This window comes from Lipophrys pholis (genome assembly GCF_963383615.2).
Source record: "Lipophrys pholis genome assembly, chromosome: 8".
Lineage (NCBI taxonomy): Eukaryota > Metazoa > Chordata > Actinopteri > Blenniiformes > Blenniidae > Lipophrys > Lipophrys pholis.
Genome location: NC_137630.1, coordinates 13,159,602 through 13,186,550, shown reverse-complemented (window position 1 = coordinate 13,186,550; position 26,949 = coordinate 13,159,602). Strand labels below are relative to the sequence as shown.

The window sequence follows — 26,949 nt, the reverse complement described above, 5'->3', positions numbered from 1 at the left end:
CACTGAAAGAAATCACAGCCCAGCTCGTACCCATAGTCGGTATCGAATACACAGCTCCAGCCGTTTGCAATCAACGGAAAAGTCTTACAAACAAGTGTAGACTTTTCTTTATTGCACAAAAGTTTCTTACGGATTTATTCTTTCTCACTGTCGGAAATAAGAGGACTATTATTTGACTATTGGCGTGTCCACTCAGGGGTTCATAGTCCTTACGTTTGACTTGACACACGTTTTATGCTTGGTCATCTTGTTGATGCAGCCCTCGATGGGATTTGGGGTGAGGGGGGTTCAAGCTATAATCTTTTAGACCCGGTTTACGCAACAATGTATTGAGTGAAAACGTTTTTGTGTTTGGGGCCTAAGTTTTATGCTTGCAGCTCTAACCTCCAGGCCACCCCCACATCGCCTAATCATACTGTGAAAAGAACTCAACAAGTTGGTCCCATTAGAGTAAAGAAATCTTGTGCGGTGGGAAATCCTTACCTGTGTTAATGGTGCCATCGTTATTGTGTGTGGCCAGGATGCAGGGAAGAGGCTGCCCTGCTCTCTGTTGGACCTTTTCACTCTTGAGCAGCTTGAGCTGCTGCGACGTGACCGGCGGGAAACGATAGAACTGGAACGTGACGTAGATGTTGTCAGGCCAATCAGGACCGGCACCTGGTGTTGGTATTCTGTAACAAAGACGGGAGATGACGATGAATAACAAGGAGAACTACTGACCGCTTTGGGCAATTCCAATCATAATACTTTAATGCAAATACTCAAAAACATACATTTGAAATGAATAGGTGACGCTTAAATTGAACCTTGTTGTCAATATGAGAGTGTGTGATTGTCTCTCTGTGTTTGTCCTGTGATGGACTGGAATCTGCTCCAGCACCCTGTGACCCCGAATAAGATACAATTCTACAGAAGATCAATGAATGTATGTGTGGGTAACAAGACAAGATAGCATATAAATAAAGGTGACTGATTCATTACCCTGATTATGACGTGCTGAATAGTTGCAATATCTTCATTTCAAAATCAATGCAGGGAGTAAAGAGGCATGTATATTGGAAAAGTAACGGTTGGAAAATGTCATCATAGCACTTGGAGAAATAAATCACATTTCAGGTGATAAATTACCAGCTCAGATAATTCCAGAAAGGAACAAAGAAATTAATTGGCCCTTTCTTTCACGTCGGAAGCAGCAATTCAGTTTTATAGCTACTTCAAAGTGAAAGCCCACTAAGCATGAGGAGGGTTACAACTCATGGGGCAAATCACAGCAAACAAAGTGGCGACAAATCAGACCTTCATTGAGAAGTTACCAAGTCAACATTACACGGTCGATTCATTATATTCAGGGAGTTTGTCTTCCTCCTAAAAGTTAAGAGCAGTATAACAAGTTTCCAAGAGATCTGCGTATGAAAGTAATTCATATTCATGTTTTTTTTAAAGTGTAAATGCAGCTGAATTTTAAGTTATTCATGAACAAAAATGTATTTCCTTTCTTTTCTTTTTTTTTTTTTTTTAAAGCAGCAGTCTATGCGGATATGAGAACCTCCTGGTGCTGTGTATTGCTTTCCACATAAATACCACCCTCTTAGTGTGACTTCACACACACATACACATTTCTAATCCCACACTTCAAAACTGCTGCTGGCCGACAAAAAAAAACCCCAGCGAGCCTGGAAACACTCAATTTCAGAGCCAAAATAATGAGCGAGCTCCACAATGCGCAATTTTTTTCTGTCTCGAATTGATGAATAGATTAGTGATCAGCTATCAAGTATTCAATCATAAAGAGCTAAAAAAAAAAAAAAAAAAAGGAAAATAAAGCTTTCAAAAACAAGCAGGGAGTGTAGGGAGTCGCCCCCCCTACCACGACGGACAGATTCTTAAAGCCGGTGATTTCAAACTGAAATCTAATAGGAACTGCATGTGACCTCCCAGTCAATCACACACTGTGGTTTTCCACTGTTATAGATGCTGCCTGCTCCGTCTTCAAAGAAGAGCTGGCATTAATATTCATTCTGTAAACACACAAGATTGATAATTATGGCGCCCGGGTGAGAGGTAGAAATTACACTGTGTATCCACGGGCTCCCCGCTTACCTAAGTGCTACTGCTGCCACTGCCTGAGCCGGCGTCTGCCATACCTGTTTGTCATAATTACGAAGAAACACACCCTCAACCACAGTCCGCAGCGAGCCACACGAATACATAATTTATGCTCAAGCGTGTGGTTTCAAATTGCATTTCAACTTGGCCATAGATGGGCTTGAAAAAAAGAAAAGCACCTGAGGGATGAAATTAGTTGTAATACTGTCACAACACAAACACAGACATTAGAAAACAATGTGCATAAAAACATCTGTTTTGTTGATTGGGTGATACTGTTTTCATCCCATCTCCAGGCTTTAAATATTTGCTTTTTTAAAATCTCCCTACATAGCAGGGTTATTAAAGTCCAAATTTCGCTCAGTTCGAGTGCAAAGAAGAATTCGATTTTGATTTGGGTTCAAACTAAACGGCAGTTCCAACATACATTTTCAAGATGTTCAAAGTCGCTTGATGTGATTTGGACATTTGTGAGATTCAAATAATTAAGAAACTGATTCTACTTACACACCTAACTTACACAAACTTTTCCATCCTCACTCATAAGCTGAACTTTTTATTAAAGGAGGGGTGAACGCTGCTATCTGAACCTGCCTGTGAGTGAACTGCCGAGACAGAAGACCCCGAGAAACAGAGGACGGGCGGAGATCCCAACATCTAGCATAGGGCTGATCTGCACAACATGGAAAACCCTGCAGCTGACTTAATGATCTCATACATAGGCTGTTGACATGTTTGAGCAGGAATCTAGATGAATAATCGATACACACATCGATTAAACCAATTCAGACTTTATTCATATCTGCAGCGTTGCTTCAGTAGACTGCTCCTCTAAAACAGTGCGCCGGGAAGCCGTAGCGACACCATCTTTGCATATCATTAAGGTTAACAGAGACATTAGTCAGCAGGACTTTTTAGCCAATATGCAAAGGTTTGCGTTTAGCATAACACGCATTGTTGCAGAAGTATATTCACAGCATCAACTCAACATTAAGAAGACTAGAGAGCAAAGCTTTCTTTCTTTTTTTCATCTTTGGTCTTGGCCAGGAAACTGCACCTCAAGTGTGAAATCTAAAAATGGACTTTACATTTTACATCTGATGTCTGGCAGTGAAATATTACAAATCTGATCTTTCTTTATAGATACAGCCTGAGAAAATAGTTTCACAATTAAGAGTTTCATCAAGAGAATTAAGCTTTCAAGAGAATAAAAATTGGAAAGACAATTTTTTTCAGAACAGAGATCCTTTGGTATGAATTTCTTAAAGTTGAATCATGTTAGTAAGCACATTTTAGTGTTAAAGGTTTACAGAATTTAGATAAGAACAGCCTGATTCACAACATAGGTTGAGACAAATCATATTCTGTTCACTGGCTAAACAAGACCAAATGCAAAAAAAATGTCCAGAAGAAGAGCTGCGGGGGCTTTTTATGGTACAATTCTCCCTCTTAATCCATTCATCTCCATAACTTCATCCAAACCTGGGTCAAGAGCTGCTGGAGATAATCTCAACAGACAACGGGTGAAGGCAGCATAGAACCTAGATAAGTGTCCAGTCCAACACGTCGCAAACACAGAGGTAGAGACAACCAGTCATGCTCAAATCCACATCTACGGACAAATCAAGTCACTTATTAAGCTTAAACACAAGATTTTGGACTGTCGGAGGAAACCAGAGTTACAGGAGAGGCAGGAAACTTCCACGGAGAAAACACCCTCGACCCCAAACTCGAGCCAGGAACATTTTATCTTGCTGTGAAGCAAGAATAGGAAGCACTGCAGCCCCCCAAATAAGAGGGAAAACTTCAAATTAATAGACTGAACTGTTCAGTGGCTTCTTTAATCAAACCATATCAGGAGATACATCCTTCCCCTTCTGACTGTTCTCCCTTCACAGCGAGATGATACTTAACCTTTTTGTACGTCTATAGGTGTTGTATTGCTCATAGGTCTTTAAGATAATGTCATCATAAAATGTTTCTCCTCGCTCTGAAGGGAGGAACGGGTAGGTGTTGCTTCAACCTTAATGGACAAGAAAAGATCACATCATTAAAGGCTTCAATTATATTCCCTTTTGATTCATTTATTCATTTATGCTTCTATCCAATTGTACACAATCGTACTGCAATCACCAGAGAAGGAAAAACACTTAAACGTTAAAGTTGCTTTGGTTGAACGGGATCTACAGTCCCTTTTTGTGGGCTCTGGGAAATCACGAGGCAAAACTTTTTATGAATATCTGACATTTCATTGCCCCCCCCCCCCCCCCCCCCCCCCCCCCCCCAAAAAAAAAACCACAATAAAAAGTAAGTGGAAGATAGCTGCAGCACCAATAATTTCTGAAATGCTTTTTGGGCTGTAATAAGATTTGAAGTGCTTGTTGTTGCTGCTGCGGAGCCTCTTTCCTGCCACTTCCTTCCTCCACTTGCCTGCGCTTAAGGGTCCCTGGTATTCAAACAACGCCGACGTCACTGAAAGCACCATTATCAAACCACATACCGAGGACAGCAAGGAAGGTGAAGTTTCCAATGTATCGATTCAAGGACCGTGGGTACTTTTTCTGGCAGAGAAACTTGGGAGCCATACAAGGATCAAAATAGTGCCATATTTTGGTTTTCAGGGTGCCACAGGAGTAAGTTTTGCTGTTACTTCTATGTGCCACTGCTGTATAGTTTTCTGCTTTCAACGTACAAGACTTAATTGTTAATGAAAGCACATGTACCTCTTTTGACCTGTGTCACATGTCTCTAAACGGGGAGTCTGCTGGCAGAGCTGACGACAAGATAGAGGGACACAAAGAGAGGTGAGGTTTTTTTTTTCTATCCATCCTTCAGCAGCCCCCCCTCTGCTGTCAACCCCTGACAGAGGGGATGTCTGCTCCCGGGGTTTTTGGGATGGGACGCCGTGCTGACAGGAAATGCGTCGCTCCGCAAATGTGTGTGTGTGTGTGTGTGTGTGTGTGTGTGCAAGGCTGCGTGTGCTTGACATGCGTGCAGAGAATGACTGGCAGGTCTTCATGCCTGAGATATGTGCATTGAAATCAGAGAGAGAGAGAGAGAGAGCTCTGAAGACATTGAGGTAAAGTCCTTGGCCGTCAACCAAAACGCCTAAAGGACAAGTATCTATTTCTCCATACAGATGAATTGCCAGGGGCTCAGTATACAGACAGATGTTGGCAAGCTGCAGTCAAATCAATGAATGCTCTCTCTCACCTAAAACACAGCGATTCTGACATTCCCAGAAGCTCAAATCATTGTAATTGTGGAAATATTAATGGAGGGTGTAACAGCCATGTTTCTTTGTGTACAAGGACATCCTGTCAAGCCAAATGTGAATACACTGTATAGCAGTGCATGTGACAGTGCTGCACCACTCACCTGGTAAATGCAAGGAACTGGAACACCAGCAAGTTCCCCTGTTGAAGGTCGGCCTCCTCTCGCTTGGGATCGAAGAGCACAGGTTCTGTGGTGTCCAAAGCATCTGCCACCTGCCCACTGCTGTCCACGATGTCAGGGAAGCCAGCGGAGAAGAGTTGAGCGAGCGAGCTCCTGGAGCTGACTGAGCTGGAACTGGGGAAGGGGCAAAGTAACGGAAACCTTCAGATTTGCACATCGATCATTTGCCAACTTTAAAGACTCCTAAAAAAATGTGTTCTTGATGCTTTTACAAGCAGCAGGAGGCAGTGTGTTCAGTCTCCGCCGCAGTGGCCTCACTCGGGTGATTTGTGGCTGTAAATGAGGCAGAAAAAATGTTTGGATCCCAGTGCGATGCAGGGCTGTTTTATCATCTCAGACCCAGCTTTGTTTATCTTGGATGAGTTCCATCTTGACACAAGATGCTTATCTTTGTGGAAATATGTCTATTGAGTCGCTTCATCCTGTTAAAGTAAACCTGAATCTCAATATCCGGCTGGACTTAACCAAAACGTGGCGAAACAATGATGAGACAGCATAAGGATGTCGGCAATATCCGTCAAGCGGCGGCACGGTGACAATACTTACAGGGGAGGGGGAGCGAGTGCCAAAGCGCTCCCGCAGGATCTTCCAGCATAATTGGCAGTTATCTCTAATCATAGTGGCCACCTGTTTTTCTGCGACTGTGGTAACATTCATAACTTATAATTTCAACGCTGACACCAAGCACTCTGGGTATGGTAAACACAGTGCACAGATGGCTGGTTAAAGTGCAGGCATAGGAAAATGAGCGATAGTGCTGGGGCTTATCGCAACACTGCCCGTGTCCACTTGGTTAGCGGTTGAACCCCGAAGTTTCACATTTTGTAAAAGAAGGCAGCCATGATCAATCTAATGAAGGTAACAACAATGAAGCAGGGAGCCAGTCCGGTTTTCCTCGGCCGTTGCATCAATTTCATGCTTTCCCCCTCTCTCCCCCCACGGCTCGAAGTTGCATCTTTATTTTGCCTCGGTGGATTAATATTCAAGCCATCGTTTTTATTTCAAAAAGGTGCTCGATGAGATATGCCCAGTAACCGCAATTAAATGTCTTTAGACTCCGTTTGTTCTTCTCAAAGAACTGGGTCATCCCGCACTGAAAACAGTCAAGAGGATGTTTTGGCTCCGAGTGACGAGGCAGAGATGTTTCAGCTCACTGAACTGAACAGCATCATGTCTGGATCCAAACTCTGGGATTGGGAAAACCGTTTGAGCGCCAGCTGCTTATTGACAGACTTTCTGCACTAATACAACGCCTCGTTTCTGAGTTTTTTTCTGCCCATTTGTGTATTTATTTGCAGAGCATACTTTCACATTTGGCGTCCCGACTCAACAGACCTGGCTACATTTCCTGGGACATTATGCTTGTAAATTCTATGGTTTTTTGTTGTTTTTTTTCCTGATCCAGTGAATCACAGTCAAAACCACTGACGTACAGCTTTATCTGATAATGATTTTTTCCACTAACAAACATTTTACCATTACCCAAAGTGACAAAATGATTCCTTTAAATTGGCTCTGAGCTGAATTCGCCTTTTACGAGGAGCCGTGTTACGCTACCAGACAGACACATGTTGCCAATTAGCGAGCCAATCGATAACCTTCTGTACTGGAGATGGCAAGACAGTGAAGTGTTGTGGAAATACAAGACTACACCAATGCTCACACAAGATACCCCAAGTAGATTAAAATACCACACAAAAAGATTATTTAAAGTAACGCAAAAGCATATCCAAAACACTCTTTAAACTTTAAACCACCTATTTTGATTTTATTCCAATTCAGCTAATGGCTCTATAAACTAAATATTAGAAGTGGGTATGGCTGGTGGTTTGAGATGTAACTGGCTTTTTAAATTGCCGTTCATTTTATGATAGACCTCCGATCTGTGTTTTCGTTGGGCTGCTAAGAGCAAACTAGTCCCACTTTTTGGATTTAAGGCCAGTGCAAATGACTAGCATTAACGTGAGTAATGACGATGATTCAAAGGCAAAGTGGAGAGCGAACAAAGAAACGGTCCAAAATTACATGCTTAAGGAAATAATGGTCAAAACGTTTTTATCGAGGCCAGTCTCTGTTACATTCCGAGTAAAGGCAACACAATTAGATAAAGCGTCCGGGTTATATTATGGGGCAATTTTGCAATAAAAGCATCCTACAACATCTTTTTTTTTTTTTACACTTTCTTACGCTACTGATTGCACCTTTAAAGATCTTAGGTATATTTCCCCGGATTTTATCTTGTGCTTATGTTCAAATTGCTCATCGCTCTCTTGAACTGTGACAAAATACATAGAAAAACTATTAGTATTGGAAAAATGAGTTTGTCCTCCTGTAAAAGGGAGTTCAGTGACTCATTCTACACTTGAGGGTGTTTTCTCATTCGGATCCGATAGAAAATTCATTTGCGACTTCATCGGTGTCCCGTCTGCACCAACAGCTGTGCAGGCTTCAGATATAGGTTTAAACTACAGGGGGTGGCTTACTTACATTCAGCATGATTGGGCACCGAAAATGTCAATCAAACATGTACCACACGTCTCTACATTGAAATGTTTTGAGCAGAAATATGCAAATGATCTGACAAGACAAGATTCGCTGGCAGATCATCTCCCACGTCCAACAAAAGAATACTCAGGGTCTAACCATGGCACATTCATCTTCAGAGTGATGACCGGGGCATGGACCGGGGTAAACGGCAGCTCCTGGAGTTGGTCTCCTTCATCCTGAGTCAGACGTGACTCATCTTCACGATTGAGGTCCATCTCCAGGTGGGCAATGTTGCTCACCGGTGAGCAGGCCTGAAACACAATGAAATGCCAATAGTATGAAGAACGGATCAACACACAATCAAATGAATGACAATTAGTTGGATTATTGTATAATAGAAGTGCATCACATTTTATATACATGCTGTTTGTTTCATTTGTTATGACGAATTACTAAAAAGACTGCACAGCCTTCAATCATACAAAATAGCATATAGTCGATTTGTGTCGGTACAAATTGATCACACAAAAGTGTGGCAACATCAAATCAGTACACTGTCATAGGCAGGAAGGAATCCAAAAAACTGACTTTACGAGACACAACCGAAAGCCTGATGCATGGAAATTACATCCACAGTAAAAATGTGTTATGGGGGCTCAGATTAAAGCAACGTGGCAATAACAGTGAAAGCTCGTGGTGGATTTGTCACAACGCATTCTGAAAATTGCTTAATACGCTGACTGCTCCAACCCCACACTCAGAGGAGGAATACATATCTTTAATACACAGCAGCCATATGTCATGAGGGACATAAAAAGCTTAGCCTGGCTCACTTTGTCCTTATGAGCGTCCGCCTTGGTTCTGAAGAACTTTGAGTTACAAGGTACTAAAAAGCCTTTTACATCAATCCGCCGACCTCAGCTTCGTCAGCACTTTTATTTGTGGTCAGTACATCAGCATATGAATCAGATCTCAAAAGCTATGTGAGGTTACTTTTCCTGATTATGATTTATTTTGAATTGGCCACAAGGAACTGATTAGTCTGTAAATGAGCCGGATGACGTGTGAATCGCAGTCACTATGCTAAGCTGTTCTGTTTTTTGGTTAATTTGACATTTGGAGAGAACCACAGGATGTCTGAGGCAGAAGGAGTGACTTCACCACATTAATCACTCACTACAAGTCTCTAGGCTGTTTTGAAAACCAAAAACTAACAGTATGTCTATATGCATCTTAAAATGTGACATCTGTCATTTGGATTTAGTGTTAATTCTTCTGCATAACGTTTCTTCAGTGCTGGTGTTTACTTTTGCTAATCTGTGTTGTTTACATGTGTTTCCTGCCTGCACCTCGAAGGTATGACACGTCTTACTGGGAGGCTCCATAAATACACCCGAGATGAACACAATGCATCACCAAAGAAAGTGGTAGGCTGTGCCAAATGCCAAAGCAATTTTTCAAGCTAAGAGGAGCAGAAAATGCAGGGTAGATTTTAAAGAGATGCATCAGTAGAGATACATAGTGTATCATTTGCAGCCAGAAAAAAAAAAAAGTTTTTTTTTTTTCCATCTAACATTGTATTTGTTGCAAGCAGTCAGCTCTAGTGGCCTGCTTGCACTCAGTTTCACCTGACTTCCAGTACATGCTTTTACATAAAACATGGGCAATAGTAAAAAAAAAAAAAAAAAAGAAGACACATCACAGTAAATGGGACGGAGTATTGTGATGGCATGCGTTTCATCGTGTTTTCCATAAAAAACACGATAAATGGCAATGTGTTTGTCCATCTCTCAGTACTTTGTTTCCCAGGTAATATCACTCATAGTAGGATATCTCATTTTCAGTCAACGATACATAGTGAGGTGCTGAAAATGAATTTTCTGCAAAGCACTCAATCACTTTAATAGTAAAAGATAATATGAATACATTAGATAAGATAAAGCTTAAAAGTCAACAAGATATTGTTTGTGCATGTATTTTGTTTGCAATTTAGTAACCGATTTTATTCCTATTTAATAGTGTAATGCTTCTAAATATTCTAGATTCTGACAAAAATAACACAGTGAATGCCTGTGAATCAGTACAACATCTCTAAATGTTGTGTGGTAAACATTCATACTCCCTTTATTGTCATTGACAGACACACAGCTGGAGGGGTATTAGCACAGAAAATTAGCTAAGCAGTGTTAATGGTGATATTTTTTTTTTCTGTGGTCTTTGTAGATGTGTGCATGGTTGAGTAGGTCTATTAGGGGACATGCATGGCTACAGATTATTGAGCTTTCCATCAAACATACTGTTAATAACCTCAACCAAAGTCAATGCGTGCCGCTACATGTATACATCAACAACGCATGTACGACTCCTACATGCACTCTCCTCCGCTGATCAAATGGTCGACGGTATAATAACCTAAGTAGATGCCCAGGCATGATCTAAAAGCTTTAACACATTTAGAAGCTGTAAAGTAATGGCTTCAAACTGTATGTGACCCTGTTGCCATCAAGCCTTAAGCTGCCTGATGACATATGAGGGACTTTTATAGGCAGGTGTGTTCAGGTTGTGGGGTTAAAAGGACAAATGGAGGCTTGAAAAATCATTTCTCGGATGTAGTGGATGAGCTGGTGGAGTGATTCAATATATGTAAGAACAATGTCATTCAAGCTCACTTTAAATATTAAAAGAGAATGACAAAATGAAGCTCTTTGAACTGAACAAGTAAACTCACTGATTCATCACCAACTGCATTAGGAGCATTTGATTTATCTAATGTGAGTTCATGCCAAATCCACTGCCAGACATACAGCAATTATAAACCAGGGAAGACGTGACACTGTACGACATGCACTTCTGGCCTGTGCTATGTCATACTATGATGTTCTACAGCCAGTTGAGCATAGCAAAGTACACTTTATTATAATATGACACGTGCTCAAGTCCAGGTTGGACCTTTATGTGTGGACATTGCTTTTCTTCCTGAGTGGGCATAAGTTTCCTCACACAGTTCAAAAAATGCATTTAAGGCTAAGGCTGAGTGTACATGACAATTATGGACTGGATGTGTTTTGTTTTACTTTCACGTGCAGATATACAGCTCATACAACTCAAAAATGCCTGAGATGCTAAAATCAATGGCGCTTGCATGTCAGACCACTAGTTAATGCTGTGTTTTTGCAATAAAACCACCCAAGCATGCGTGCCGAGAAGAGTATGCTGTACACTTTCAAGTTTCTTTATAGCTTCCATCTTCATGGGATAAGAGCCACTCAGAATTTGGTGTATGTAAAAAAATGTCTCCACATGTGAGTGAGAGGATGGTGGAGTGAATGTACATCATTTGGGAGAAGCAGGTAAAATTCAAACCGGCATCTCTCTGGTATCTTTCGTAGAAAAAAAAACAACTATTGACTGCACATTACCAGTATTGTGCTTTTCAAAAAACAAACAAAAAAAAGAAGTATGTTTTCCCTGTTTACACAGAGACAAAACTTTACACTATGGAAGCCATTTGTGAAAAGTGCTGCTTTCAGTGACTTCCAAAACTGTTGTTGCACAATCAGTGGAAACAATTTATTTATTGACTTAGATGTGAATGTGAGTGCTTGTGGTTGTCTGTTTCTTTATGTGTTTGTTCTGTGATAAACCTATCCAGGGTGTATCCTGCCTGTAGCTTTAATTAACTGGGATCTGCTTGAGCCCCACAAACTGGATGTAGCTGTATGGAAAATGGATGGATAAATATATGCTATGGTACATGACGGTATAGTATGCATTACTCTCGTATATGCACTATGGTATCTGATAATATATTATATTAGAATAAGGGATACCATTAAGTACTATGGTACAGTTGGGTAGGATGCAACGCCCTTACTAAATTAACTGTCCAGGGTATAAAGGAAGCAGACTATATGGAATTTTCAAAGATACATTCTCTGAACCATCACCGACCACTGCAGTCACAGACAGATATGCAACAGATAATTTGTTCTTTTTTTCCCCCGACAGCAGTATATAAGTGGGTCTTTCAAAAACCAAATTGAATTGTGCCTTTTTTGAGAAATATTGTGTATCTGATTGTATTTTTATCTCCAGTAAGCCTTATCCACATTTCCCGGATTATTCCTGCACGATGATTCATAGCTTAAACTATATGGATTTCAAGCAGGAAATATTAAAGCTACTGGTGTCTGGTAAGAATATGAGCAAAGTCCTTCCTGGCTGTGCTGAGGTGTCAAAGCATGCAGAATGGTGAGGACAGATCTGAAACATTATCTACTATCTAATGTGATAAGAAACTCAATATTGAAAACTAAAAATACAGATATAAACAATTTGTATGACTGTATGCACATAAAATGTACTATCTAAGCAATGGGAAAAATATCTCAGGCTGGACTACAGTTACAATAAGAACTTGAAAATCCACAGTTTGACAGACTTGCGGCTGTCTGGAGTGCAGGGGACTGTCCCAATCAACAGTTCATCATGGGGCTTCAAGCACCACTACAGACCAGACTGCTCCCTTTACATTGAAGCAGTCTGAACATTTGATAAGCGTGAACCGAGGGGAAGGTATTTCAGGCATGGCCAATGAGAGGAGACAGTGGGGATTTATACCCCATCTGGTGTGGGAACACTTTGGGATACCCTAGGAGATGTTGAAGGAAATGGCTTGAAGAAATGCATCCGGGCTGATACACTCAGCTATCACAGCCTCACAGACCCAGACTCACATCAGAAATGTAACCCACTAGTGGCCCCAAATGAAAACTACAATGTTTTCAGTGTTTCTGCCATTTCTGTGTCAACAGATATTGTTTTCAAAACGTTGCTGTCTAAAGGGAACTGTCGTGTAAACCGGGCCTAAGGGACACGGTGTACATCCTGAGTGTCTCCAGTCAAACACACACACACACACACACACACACACACACACACACACACACACACACACACACACACACACACACACACACACACACACACACACACACACACACACACACACACACACACACACACACACACACACACACACACACACACACGCGCGCGCGAACACGCGAACACCTAAAGGGAATTTAGTCACCAGTTACTTTTAACTTAGAGCTATGTATCTTCATCTTTACTTGTGTTTGCATACACATAACAAAAAGATAGGATTGACTCACCAAAAAGAAAATACACTTCCACAGCTAATTATAGTTGAGCTGATTCATGCAGTGAGGAGAACAAACACAAAATGCCAAAAAGAATTTCTCTTTGAAAAGAAAAAAAACTCAGAGATGCACAGAACAGTCGCAACTTTCATAAGAGCTATCACCAAGGTAACGGATTAACCCTGCTTTTCATCCCGTTGCATTGGATTTATTTAAAGACTTTATGGAAAAAACACTTATCTAAAAACTTCATGTTTACAGGTAGAACAAACCCAAATTAAGCTGAAATAGACCTGTAGTTTGTTTCCATAAGCTATGTATTAGATTAGTATTTTTGAACTGTAATGGAGCCACAACTCCAGCAAAAGCATGTGGAATTAAAATAAATAAATAAATCCTCCTCCATTTAAAGGAAACAGTGTGTGGCATCAGTTTCAGCTCATAATTGAAATGCAATGATTTACACGCAGTCAAACACACGCCTGTACTTGTAAAACATCAGCATTTTATAGCCCGCCTTTCCACATCAAAAAGACGTAGTATATATTATATATGAATGCGCAAACTGACTTTGATAAGCAGAGAAACAGGCAGGGTTAAACCTCGGATTATAGAACGATGATTTCTACGCAATTCTGAGAGATGCTGCCACTGTTTCTGATGAGTCCCAAATATATGCATGTTTGTGGGTGAACACGGTCTAATTTAGCAAAGACAAGGCAGCCTGCAAAGGCGAAATGACTCTGCAAGCCAATTTTCTGCAGCAAACACCTACAACTGTGGGGAACAGGTTGCCCCGGCACATTTTCAGGAAATTATTCAGCAGAGATATTGAAATCAGCACAGTATAGCTGACTTCCTCGTTTCTGCTACAGCATATCCCCCGGCTGCAACCACACAACTTTGTTGAGATGCATGAAGCTTTTTAGCAATTAAAGCCTGTCAGATATTTTTCTCAGACATAATTTCCACTCTGCTCATTCAATGAGAAGTGTGTGGATGAATTCAGACAAAGATGTGTAAAGGAATCAATAAAACCTTTTTTTTTTTTCACAAAATTACTGTAGTGGGTAATAGCTAATCAACTCAATTTTAATTGGTTGTGCGCCCTAAGGCCTTAGATTGGACAGAAAAATGCAGACGTGGATCAGAATCCTGGATGGCTCCCAACCTGGGGTTTAGAACCTGAGGTTGGGAGCCATTTTGGGAAGACACCAGAGATCACATGGGTGGTTGAGGCATTGCTCTCTCGAGTTGTCTCTCAAGTGTTTTTTCACAATCCAAGGCCACTTTCACACGACAGCGTTTCAAGTAAAAATGCAATTGTTTTTGTTTTTGTTTTTCCATTTCCGCAACATTTAGAAGAAAATGTCTGTTTACATGGAAACTGCAGAAATGCTGAAAATGATGGAGTTTAGCATGTTGGGCCATGAGTTGAAACTGAAACGTGTTGAAACACGTGCACGCAAAGCCCAACACGCTATAAACATTAACAATGGCGAGTACACAGACATTCGTATGGACAGATGATGAAGTTGGGTTGCTTCTACAGCCATTTTCAAAAAGTTGTGTTTTCAGCGGCCTCAAGCACTGTTATTGTGTGGACGGACACACAACACGCAACAAAGGTTTTCCGTCTTTACTTGTAAAACAGAACTTGTAAACTCCCAGTTGCTGTCAGTTTGAAGACCCCGTTTGAAGACATGTCGGTGAGAGATGGGACATTAATCAGCATTTGGCTTCTCTGTAATGTTTTGGTAAAACAGAGATATGAACAAAGTAGTAATTTTCCAATGAAATCATCTCACGGGGCTCCAAACAAAAGAAGTAAAGAACCACAGTGTTGAAGAACATTTTTCAAACAAAAAATATCCAACAGATATTCCTGTATACAGATCAAATAAATCAAACGTCAAAGAAAGACAATCATGTGCACCAATAAGTGCATCTACAGGTTTTTTTTTGACAGGTTTGGAACACTAACCACTGAAAATCTAATAGTTTTGTCAAACAAAGACAATAGAATGTACATGTTATATTGATTTTGGTAACTTATCTCATGTCAGGTAGAAGTTTTTGGTTTAAAGCCAGACTAATCAATGTTTTTGGCAAAATTATAACACATATTGACCCAATACGTGAATTAAATTGAAATTTGAAGGTAGGTCTTTAACTGCTTTTGAAGGCATAGTTCTTGCACCAAAGCCCATTTTATCATTTGAAAAGAATCATGCGCCTTGACCATCAGATGCCCCCATGCCCACCCTTTAAAAACCAATGAGCTAAAGATTGCACGCCTCCAAAGCAGAACAAACTTGTGCAATCTCTTTTTCAACTCGTCAATAATAGCTATCATAGTTATTAGATCGTTAGGTTGTTGGAAACACAATTTTGTCTGAATTCCCTGCAGTGTTTGTTTTTGGTGAATTTACAGGGTCCGACAGTATGGGACACACAAGCACCTGTTTGTAATCAGCACCGCATGCAGATCATTTTCCTCACAGCAGGGTAACTTATTTTTAATCACTTGGAGATTTTGTAGAATCTCCTGCCAGGCTCAAAGACATCCACAAACCTTTCTCGTGATGGCCTATGAGCTCTCTTTAGATCCGGCCATGTTGACACACTTCAGGAGCAAAGACACCAGCAATATATTAGACACATTCCACCTGTCAGTCCTCAGCCAGGTTCCAGTCGTTTGCAACTAATCTGGCAGTTCTGGTGTCACCTTTATGAATTTGTGGATGAGATAACTGTTATGTTATTTGTCTCCCTTATGATAACCAGGCCTTTTTAATGATCTAAATTGTATTATGGCCCGATAACATCACTGTAATATTCCAAGCAATTTCAGAGAAGATTGAAAGTTTGATAATCTCACAAAGTCAATATTTTTGGGGTGGGATCTGCTCATTATTAGCAGTTCAGTAAAAATATTGAATTAGGTGTCAAAGTGAAGTGCAACCTGGATCAGATGGAAGAAGCCAATTTGAAAAATGTGCATTTTGAATTTTGAAGCAGGATTTAAAGGGGGAGTGAGAAAGTCAATGTCAATGACATCTCAAGGGAGAGAGTTCCACAGGCGAGGGGCAGGAGGGCTGAAGTCTTTAAACCCCATCATAGTCAGCCGGGCAGGAGGTGTGAGGAGGAGGAGGATGAGAAGAGAGGGTGTGTAGAATGAGATCAGAAGAGATACAGAGGTTCTGTGTTATAAAGAGCCTCGAAAGTGAGACGCAAAAATCTTGAAATCAATATGGTATTTAACACTGAGCCTGTGTTGCTGCAGGAGGACAGGGGGCAATGTTTTCTCTGGAAGGGGCTCTGGTAATGATCCATGCAGCTGAATTCTGATACAGAAATGAAGCAGCTAATTGTGAAAATCATTAATGCAGGAGTCAGAACAAAAGCATCTTAAAATATATTGTTCCAGGGGGGTTAAATGTGAGACTGTGCAGGACACGGGACAGTTTAAGAAAATGAAGCAGTCTGTGTGGAAAGATTTGAAAAGCCAAGTAAAAGAATAATGTTTCTTTTGATTATAAAGATGAAAAGGAGCAGTTCCAGCAGCTCCAGCACCTCCAGCAGCACCAAAGACAAAGAGTGAGGTGGGTTGGAGTTCAGTTAAGGGGTTTCGTGTGTGTGCATGCGTGCGTGCGTGCGTGCGTCTCCACCTGTATAAGTTGGGCGGTGAGAGACATAAAGGTGAACGTAATGAACTCTGGAGAATAACTGTCTGCATATCCTCTGAAATGTATGAAGTCTGAGGTACCATGTAGTGTTTTAGTGATATAAGAAATATAAACCTTGTAAATGCATCCACGAGTCTTTCCTCAAACACATACGTGATGTACGAACGGAGGGCTATATATGCGTGTGTGTGTGTGTGTGTGTGTGTGTGTGTGTGTGTGTGTGTGTGTGTGTGTGTGTGTGTGTGTGTGTGTGTGTGTGTGTGTGTGTGTGTGTGTGTGTGTGTGTGTGTGTGTACGGGGGTGGAAATCTTACGACATGTGACAGCTGGTGGGCCGATGCCAACGGGGAAGGATGGAGCAGAGAAGGAAATGACTGTTGCCACGGCAACGCCGAGCTGGAGTGGCTGATGGTCGGGTAGCGTGAAGTAGCTGCCAGCTGAGACAGCGAGAGCTGCAGAGAAACAATGCAAATGACTCGCTGTTATTATTATGATTATGAACAACAGGGCTCAGGAATATACTTCACGCCGGGGAGACACATGTGCTGTCTCAGATGACAACAACAGCCCATTACACTGCTTTGCCGCTCATAAGTCCCTCTCACTCCACCCGTTCCCCCACCCACCATCTTTTAACGTTGTCACCCCACAGCAGGTCGGATCCAATACCGTTTGTCTCCTGCCTCTAAAGACTTGAGAGGAAACAAAACAGAGTGTACCTTACGATTTCAAAGCTTCTGTTGTAGTTTTTTTTTTTTTTTCTTCTTCCCATGGTCGTCTTAAGGATTATGCAGACATGGCATACAGAGATATCAATTACTGCGAGTGCGGGATTTATGAAATGTGATCCAAAGTCGCTGAACAGCATGGCCACTCCATTTCCACTCAAAGCAAATAAGTTTAAGATCAAGAGAAGAGCACCACTGAATTATAATACAGACACAATACACTGTTGATACTCACATTACCTGTATTGATCACTAACAGTAATTTAAGACAGCTTGTATTCAAATATTTAACTCTAATTTCTGTGTATTTTCTCTGTATTTAAATTCCTGTATGGACATCGGCTCACATTAACGTCACTAGAATGTGGAAAGCACTTATCGGGTTTGGGGAGACTCACCGTTATTGTAATCTATTCTTTGTAATCTATTCTTTGGTTGAAAAAAGGAAAGAAATAGTCATGTTTTACCTTAACTTTTCCCTCACAGGCCAAGAAAACTTAACTTGTTCCATTATAAATTCTACCCAGTTGCTATCATTATCAACAGAGCCCATTATTGTTATTGTTCATTAAGTTGTGGCGCTGATAGCACCTGAGTAATATCCCTCTCTTTTTGTTTTTTTCTCTACTGGATACCTCAAAAAAACAGCCTCAAGTGAAAGGGTTAACATCGACCGAAAGCACAGAGAAGTACGAGGAGGAAAGATAAAAGCTAAGAGCAGTTAGTGGGAACTATAACATGACTTTTTAATGGCTTAGTGATGGAATAAGTGCTGTTGAAATGCACGGTATGCTAATGTGATGGCCAGCTTCAACATTTGCAATGCGATCATTGATCTTTCTTCGATTAGTGGTGGCAGCAAAGTAAGTGAAGGAGCTCTGACTGTCTTTTTTTTTTGGTGGGCCACTTACTGCTAATCTAGCTAATAATGGGGGAACACTCAGGCATGCCCATGCTTGACTCGCCACGCATTATACCTCTGGCATATCCATGCCTGCCCCAAGGAATCTCCATCCGCGGACTTGTTCAGATCGATTCATGAGAACGCTTCAATTCACTCAAATGTAGATAAATGCAGTGTAGAAACTGGATCTGACATTTTGATCATCGATAATAATAATTGTTGTAGAGCATTGCAATATTTTATACGGAAAGTTCAACAATTCTACTTCTGAAACTGTAATTGGATGTGGATGCTATCGGTTTTCAAACAGTGCACTACTTTTTTGAGATACTGCTTTACCCACGGCCGGATAAAGTTTCAAAGAGTTGTAGCTTCTGATTAGGAAATGTTCCACTGGCAAGACAAGAAGTTTATTTAGGTCTGTTCTAAGGCTTGGGTGCCTTCAGGGAAATAAGGCACTCTTTGCTGTTGTAGCCCTTTTTTATAAACTAGGCCAGTGGCTATTTACCAAACTTAGCACCAGAGTCCTGATCTACCACAAACAAACTGGAGACGTAGAACACACCGCACTGTGGATAAACTGGTAAGGTCATTGCGAGGTTATGTAAATACATTCATTCATCTTTAATTTGGGTAAATCAGTTATAGCTTTTGCTGTTTGCATGGCCAGTGTTTGTCTGTAATTCCAATGTGTCTTTCCGTCGGTTTTGGCACTCACTGAATCTATGAACATCAAAAACAAACGATTTCTCCGGGGGGAAAATAAAGACACAGTATTGAACCATACTGAGCGATGAAAAGAGGACACTCACTCACTCACTGATCTGTCGGAGACAAACACTCACTGATTTTTGGCAGTGATCAGAAAACCGTGGTGTCGACGGGCTTCTGTCACGCACACGTGACAAGCCGCAGTGTGGATGACAGTGTGCAGACCGCTGATAACTCTGCGAGGTAACCAGCTCAGCCCCGTTCTGCATGCACTGCGTGCGTGCAGGGAGCGGCATAAAATCAAATTAAATCAATTGTTCATAGCATGCTAAAAATTTGTTTATTAAAAGCAGCATGTGCTTGTTTGACTGCTCCGGAAAACACTTGCCAAGGAAATTCGGGTTCCCGAGGTATCAAAATGACACCACGTTCACAAGTTAACCAAAGGTTAAATCTCTTCTTTTATTTTAAAAACACAGAATGACACAAGCTTCATTACCACTGATGTGCTCTTGAAGGGTAAAACAGTGGTGGTACAACTCACTCCTGAGACAAGATCAAAGACGTGCCGAGCAGAACAGTGTTAGGTGTCTCCACCTGGTCGCTGATGGGCTATATCAATTCAGCACAAACACTGCTTAATCAAATGTGCTTATTAGTTTTGAAGCTGTGACTTGGTCGGGATCATTGGCGGTGCAGTGCTGTATTGAGGCAGAAAAAGGCAAAGGCGTGCCAGATCATCGCAGCCTTTAATCAAGGTCTATCAATGGCTCAGTGTTCCACTGTTATTTTCAGGATCCTCAACAAGGCTGATTAATACAGCACATGAGCAGACTCATACAAACTTAAAGACAGTAGGTTTAAGGTACGCAAATGTGTATCTATGCAGAACAACATGTGTTTAAAAGTTATTCTAAGTTGCATTCATCATAGGCGTTATTCTCCCAATAGCCATCTGCTAAGGCTTCCAGGGAGTGCTCAAGATATTATGCTGACATTTATTCACACTTTGAGGTAATTTTCCAGGGTTTTTTTGGGGTGACGTTGTGCAGAACAGAAGTCACGTGAAAGAGAGACTAACTAAGTTGGTAAGCTTATTTGCATATCTGCCCCTCAGATGAGGTGCAAAGATCGTTAGGTCCATGGACTCAATGAACAATATTTTGCATTGGTTACGATGATCTGGAGCACATTTTCTATTGAGGCGTTCAGCTACTGTCAGAAGTCAGACAACTCTCTTTCGAGAAAAACTGGACATAACAAAAATATCGCCTCTTCTGGATATGGAGATTGAGATTAAGATTATTACTGGATGATGCGGAATTCATCCCTTTTTTAGAGAAATGAGCTTGATTCACAAATTTAGATTCTGGGTGTAACGTTTTGGCTTTTTGAGGGGACAATGGCGGCCCTGAGAAAAGCTATGATTGAGAAGGTTGCTGGATTGAATCCCTGGGCTGGTAAGACGTTTGGGTGAAGAAACTCAAAGCAACCATCGTCCACACGCTCATCCAATAACCCCTTACACCTGCCACTCCTCTGAGATTTGTCCTTTGTTAAACGCAGAGGTCAAATCTCACAGTATTCTAGTTTATCAGAATTTCAAGGTGCCACCTCACCACCAACTGCCTGCTCCTCCACTGCTGCGTCCACATTGCTCACTTGCCTGGAGCCTAAACTCTAAAACAAGTTATTTTGGCTGTTGGAGCCGGTCAAAATGTCATCACAACTGAAAATGTCCCAAAATGTCAGGACCAATGGACTGTTGCGAGCCAGTACTTGCACATATTGCAAAACATAATCACATTATACACGCACAAACACATGCATGCACACACACACACACACACACACACACACATAATCTCCCATGGAGTCAACACATCCCGCACACACAAGGTGTGAAAGACATCAGACAGACCCGGCATGAGGAACACACCAAGAGAAGACGTGGAGCGAGGCAATTAGTCGTGGCACTGCTCTGGCTGCCAGTGTTCTGAACTCAGCCTGTTCGCCCGACAGCCAAGCAGATCATCTGTTCACATTCTGGCGTCATGGCTTCTGCATGTGTGTCGTGTGAGTCACTGTGTCTAATTGAAGAATATACTCATGATGCCAGTACAAGACTAATTGTGAACGCTGCTCCGTTTGCAAAATTACAGTTGAGGACACATAAGCTCAGGATGTTTTTGGTTGCTTCTGAGGACAACAGCCAAGTAATTTCAGAATGGTGCGAGAGAAAAAAAAATCATAGATTGTTGATCATATGATTATGAGAACATGCTGTTTACATATTTTACATTTGCCGGCCTCATCACTCAGACTGCTGTTTCAGTTCTCATCGTGCAGATTGAAGTTCAGCCTGATTCGTGTGATCTGACTGATCTTCTTAGCGTCACCTGTTCTGTTTATCTCAGTGTGTCGGATTTGCACCATGCCTATTGTGAAAATTGTTTTGCATTTAAAAGATTTCTTGGTTGTTTTTTTTTTCTTGTTTTTTTCCTTTAATCCCACATGGAGCAGGATCAGACACTAGTAAATCCAACCACCTCATATCAGGCTCATTTGTTAAAGCAGCTTGGATGTGACAGTGAGCCCCAACTATAGGTGTCATTATCAAAACACGTTCACTTTGAACGTTGTAATTATTCATGAAAACAGAAGGTAGAGACATCTTTATTGTGCACAGAACGGAAGTTAGCAATGTTATTACTTCTAATAGGGCAAAAAGGCACATGCCCAAAAAAATAAATAAAAAATGAAATTGTCTCTAAAATTAATTAATAAGAATGAAATAATAATAGTAACATTTAAAGTCAAGCAAAGCGTTTAATATGGTGGTGATTTTTGTCAAGGTAAAATCAAACAGGTGACACTCTTTCTTCTTCATGAGGAAAAACATGCAGTGGAACTGAGCTCTTTCACACATGCATGCCTGATTCTGTTTTTACCAACAAATTGTCATGGTGGACCGCCTGAAGCCCCATTTGCACAGGAATGTTTCAAGAGAAAATAAATTGTTTTTGCATTTTTGTTTCAAAAAACCTTTCCTGTTTACTCTGCAACCTTTTGAAAGTGATGTCCAGTTACACAGAAACAGCAGAAATGCGGAAAACGTTGCATATGGTGGAGCTGCTGTACAGAAAATCAGCACGGCTGTAATATGGACGTAGGTCGCTGTATTTACTGTAGGTTTTACGGTATTCCTTTCAATCCTGTACGCGTCATTTGCACATTTCAATTTTATGTGCAACCAGAGGAACAATACCATCATGTTTTTGTTGCTACGCTAACCAGTCGGCGGTGGCTGTTACTGGCGTCATCGAATACCAACTCTTTTAAAACGGCCATGAAGGGAAGTGATATAGTGAATCATGCATATTCACATTTAGTTAAAATAACTCTAATCAACTTCTTGTGAAGTTTAGTATCATTCCCTGCACCTTTCACAATTCTTTATTGAATGAAATGTCTTATTCAGTATGGTTTAGAATCAAAATTCACTTCATGGGGGACCGACAGGGAAGATGAAAATCAACCAAACAGGTCAGGAATAGTAACATATTATACTGCTGTTAAATTTCTTCAGTGCTCTGTTGTCGGAGTCTTCTCTCAGCACATTTCCCCTGGAGTCTGGGAAGAGGTGCACAAATGTAAATATCAAATTCCCACATCTTTCTGCAAACCGTGTGAGACATCTTGAAGACATGTTTGCCTTTTCCGGAAACAAGTTTAACAAGTTTAGTGCCCCTCACAGCAGAAGACGTGTGTGGCCTGAAAGGATCGACGATTAAGACAAGAGGCTCGTGTAAATTGTGCAGAAACTACTGATAAGAAACAAAGAGAAATTACGAAAATGTCAGTGATGCACAATAAATAGTTAGTACCAAGTAGCAGTGTGAACAACAGGGAGTCTATGTAAGTAAGAGTGATAATTATGTGAGAGGTTGAGGAGATAAAATAAGAGTCACGGCACGCAGAGTAGGGGCGAGACACAAGAAAGACAGTGTCTACCTTCTCTGAAGATTAAGGTGAAGACAGAAAAAAACAAAACATTTTTATACAGCTAATGGGATAACAGAAAAAGAACAGGGCATCTACAGGTTTTAGAAGCTTCAGCATCAGTGCTTTCAAAGCAACATTCTAAAAAGTGGCTTATTCCTAAAAGACTGCTCTCTGGTGCAAAAGGAACACAAATCCATTCGCAATTCAATTGGTGGTTTTAGACCAATTTATCTTTGCCCAATTCCAAGAACGTGAATAGTACAGGCTGATGCACCGTGAGCAGGTTAATCAGATAATACTTGTGTTCAAGTCTTTACAGTGGACTGAAAAAGAAAAGTTGACCATCTTTCATGAGAGCACGTTAAAAGGATCGCTCAAACAATTTGAAGTGAGGATGTATGAGGTGCAAAAGGTGCAAAACCTAAGCACACGCAGGATGGAAACCATGCACTCCTAAGAGTATCAGCAAAAATTAAATCTACTCTGGCCATCTTGAAGAAAGCCCACAAAGTTAGATGATATTACATCCAATCAGATTTCTATTTCTGTGGAAAACTCTGAGTTTACACCACATTTGTTTTACAATTTAAGTTAATTTATGTGATTAAACACACCAGATCCCAGTTGGATGGATTAGTTGGTTGGTTAGTTTGGGGTTTTCTGTGTTGTGAAAATTGTCCTATGATGAATTCAAACTTTAAATTGTTACGACCATAGAACAGAAGGCACCGTGGACAGGTGAAAATGGAAAACCTTTTATTGCAATTTTAATGCCCGTTAACAGTGCTTAAAGATGCCCAGAGGCATGAACAGTCAAGTTTATGAAAAGAGCTCCCAAGGTGGAACTTTTGGAAAATGTTCTGATTCTGTCTCTGTGAAAACGGGGGGGAAACGCAACTTTTTGAAAATGCTTCGACTTCGTGTAGATGGCGGAAAATCCAACTTTCCTGCCGTGCTGCTACCGCGCATGCGCACCACGGCCATAGTAAATAGTTCCTCTACACACGCACCATCGATCAACAATAACAACAATGACGGCGTCCAGAGTGGAATGACTCCCAGTCCATATTTTCCTTGGACTTGGTACTTTTACAGATGAGACTCACCTGCCATTGTTAGTTTTGAGTTTAGAGCATATTCTCTGTGTGCGTTCACATGTGGGTGGTTTCATTGTAAAAACAACCAACAGCACCAACTCCTGGCTTACTACATCACATTCAGCATTTCTGCTGTATCGGAGTATACAGACATTGTTTTCAAAATATTGTAAATGGAAACTTTGAGAATATGAAAGCGCAAAAAATATGTGTTTTCATCTGAAATGCTTTTGTGTAAATGGGACCTAATGAAGCATTTTTATTTTTTTTTATGTAGAGGTGACCTAATTAACCTTATAGATCTGATATGTTGTCAGTGGAGCCCTGGTCAGCACTCTCGCTGCACTGTGAGTACTTTGAGGCCAGCCCTAGGGCCTTTTGCTGAGGGTGTTTGAATGCGACTGATGGATGGGTGGATGGATGGATGTATGGATGGATGGATGTTGTACCTGCTCTAATCTGAATAGAAGTTGGATTTATGTACACCATTGCATTTTGATTTTCACATTACCAATATTTTTAGATTGGTTATTGAATTCAAACTTGAAGGAAGCTTGTAACCAAATTAAAAAAACAAAACAAAAGAAATGATTAGAATCATAATTTTTTATTATCATGATTTCTTCTTTGAGCTTATACAACATGGCATTTGTGATTTGCTTCAGGGGTATAAGAGTTTCATCCGACAATATAATTAATGCTCTTATGGCATGTTAAAAAAATTTATGCAGATGACATAAGCATTCGTTTGTGCCAAAGAGCACTTTTCCTGGCTGTTTTTCTGTGGGTACTCGACAGTGTCAAAGTAACCAATGTCAAAAAACGACTTCATTGACACTTTCCACAAAAAATTTCACATAATTTCACATGTTACTCTTTATCTTTAGGGTGTCAAATGAGATCGAAGCCTTGATATGCAATTATATAGTTTCTGTTCATATTTTCACCGCTTGCTTCAAAGGTCTGACACTTATATAACTGTGGAAAAAATTATGTTTAATGACATTTACGGCTATTGTTCCTTGATATCGCATACATTTTAAAACATTAATGTGTAGGATGATTGCTTGAAAAATTAATGATGAATTAAAAGCAGCTTTCCTCCAGTAATCACAAAAGTTGTGGCGGTCATACTGTAACCTCCAAGGTGCGATTAGCATACCGCAGTTATATTGAAATGCATCTGAATTTACACTTTGGGTTACTGTACATAAAGGCAGGTTCTGGTGTCAGACAAACTGAAATATTGAGTAATTAGCTTCAAAGCATGAAAGTGTTCTTGAATAACACAATAAGGCCTGCATGTCAGCTGATTCTAACACATAAATACACGTTTGATAACCAGAATCTTGTCAAGATGTGCACAAAGTTCAGAAAAGCTGAATATTTTCTTCATTTGACACAAGCATGAGACACCAACTGCTCTCTATGAAGCCGGGCCGCTTAAATTAGGTCTGCTTGAGCTGGTGCCAACAGCCAAACAAGCCCTCTGCCAGCAACTAACTGAAACATGGCCTCACCTTCGGCCCACAGACTACCGGACCACCTGGGTCAACAGAACACGAGCGCGACCCCGAAACACGATCGCAGCCCGATGAGAGGAATCATCACCAACAGAGGCAAACAAATTCAGCTGCTCCTCCAAATGTTAGCTATAAATACCGCAGGATCTTTAGCATTCTGCACGGAGGCAAACCAAAGAGTGTCAGGGATCAATAATTTATGCAAACAGGAGAAAGTTGTCAGATCCAACAATGTCTACAGACTGAGCTGGAGCACACAGCTTGTTTACAGAGCCATTTCAGACAAAGACGCCATTGATTAATCAGCACTTGACAGCCATGTGGAGGAGGAAAGGAATTTCTTTTTTGTTTTTTGCTGAACGGGAAAAATCATCGCAGGACTGGACAAGAGTATTTTTATATCTGTATCTTTGAAAGGGTGAAAGGAGAAAGAGACGGGCAGACAGGGACTGTTTCTGTGAATTTTGCAGGAGCTCGAGTCGTGATGGGTTGTGGGGTGACTGCCAACAGCAGTGGCATGTCTTCACACGGTGTTTTCCATTTCTTTCTGTAGAAGCTTGGATGGCTATCAGATAGATATCTATGCTCTCTACGCTGAGCAGCCCGGGCACTAATGACTGCAGCTTCACACCATTATCTGCCCAAAGATATGTGAGGACTGTGCAGCACGTTTACTTCCCCTGGAACCAGCAGAACAAACGGCAACCTTACACCTTCGATATGGCGAACATGTCAGCAAACTATGGTATCCAATAAAAGCGTGTATATACGGCATGACATCTGAACGGCCTTTGAATGCAATTCTAGTATTGTCATCTTTGTTTTGGGCTCCACCAACTCCACAGCTCTTTAGCTCCAGTATATTTAAAGTTTTTCATTCATTAGATCATAACGTTCAATGTTTCATTATTTATTACCAATTGAAAACACCCCATCTATCGTTTACATCACTCATCCAGTTCAGTGTCACGGGGGAGTTGGAGCCGATTCCAGCTGACTACGAGTGAAGTCCAGTTAAACCCTGGACAGGTCACAATTCAAAACAATGAGCCTCAATTTAAACAGACAGTATGCAGTTTTAT

General features: G+C 40.9%; 1 protein-coding gene across 1 annotated transcript in view; it reads right to left on the bottom strand.

Annotated features, from left to right (window-relative positions):
• Nucleotides 1–26,949, bottom strand: part of nphp4 (nephronophthisis 4) — a 195,970-nt gene that overhangs the window by 65,299 nt on the left and 103,722 nt on the right. The window contains exons 12-15 of the mRNA XM_080470227.1: nucleotides 17,214–17,351; nucleotides 8,206–8,360; nucleotides 5,485–5,676; nucleotides 484–671 (exon numbers count right to left, since the gene is read on the bottom strand). Coding sequence (XP_080326353.1) covers nucleotides 484–671; nucleotides 5,485–5,676; nucleotides 8,206–8,360; nucleotides 17,214–17,351 — 673 coding nt within the window. The remainder of the gene's footprint in view (nucleotides 1–483; nucleotides 672–5,484; nucleotides 5,677–8,205; nucleotides 8,361–17,213; nucleotides 17,352–26,949) is intronic.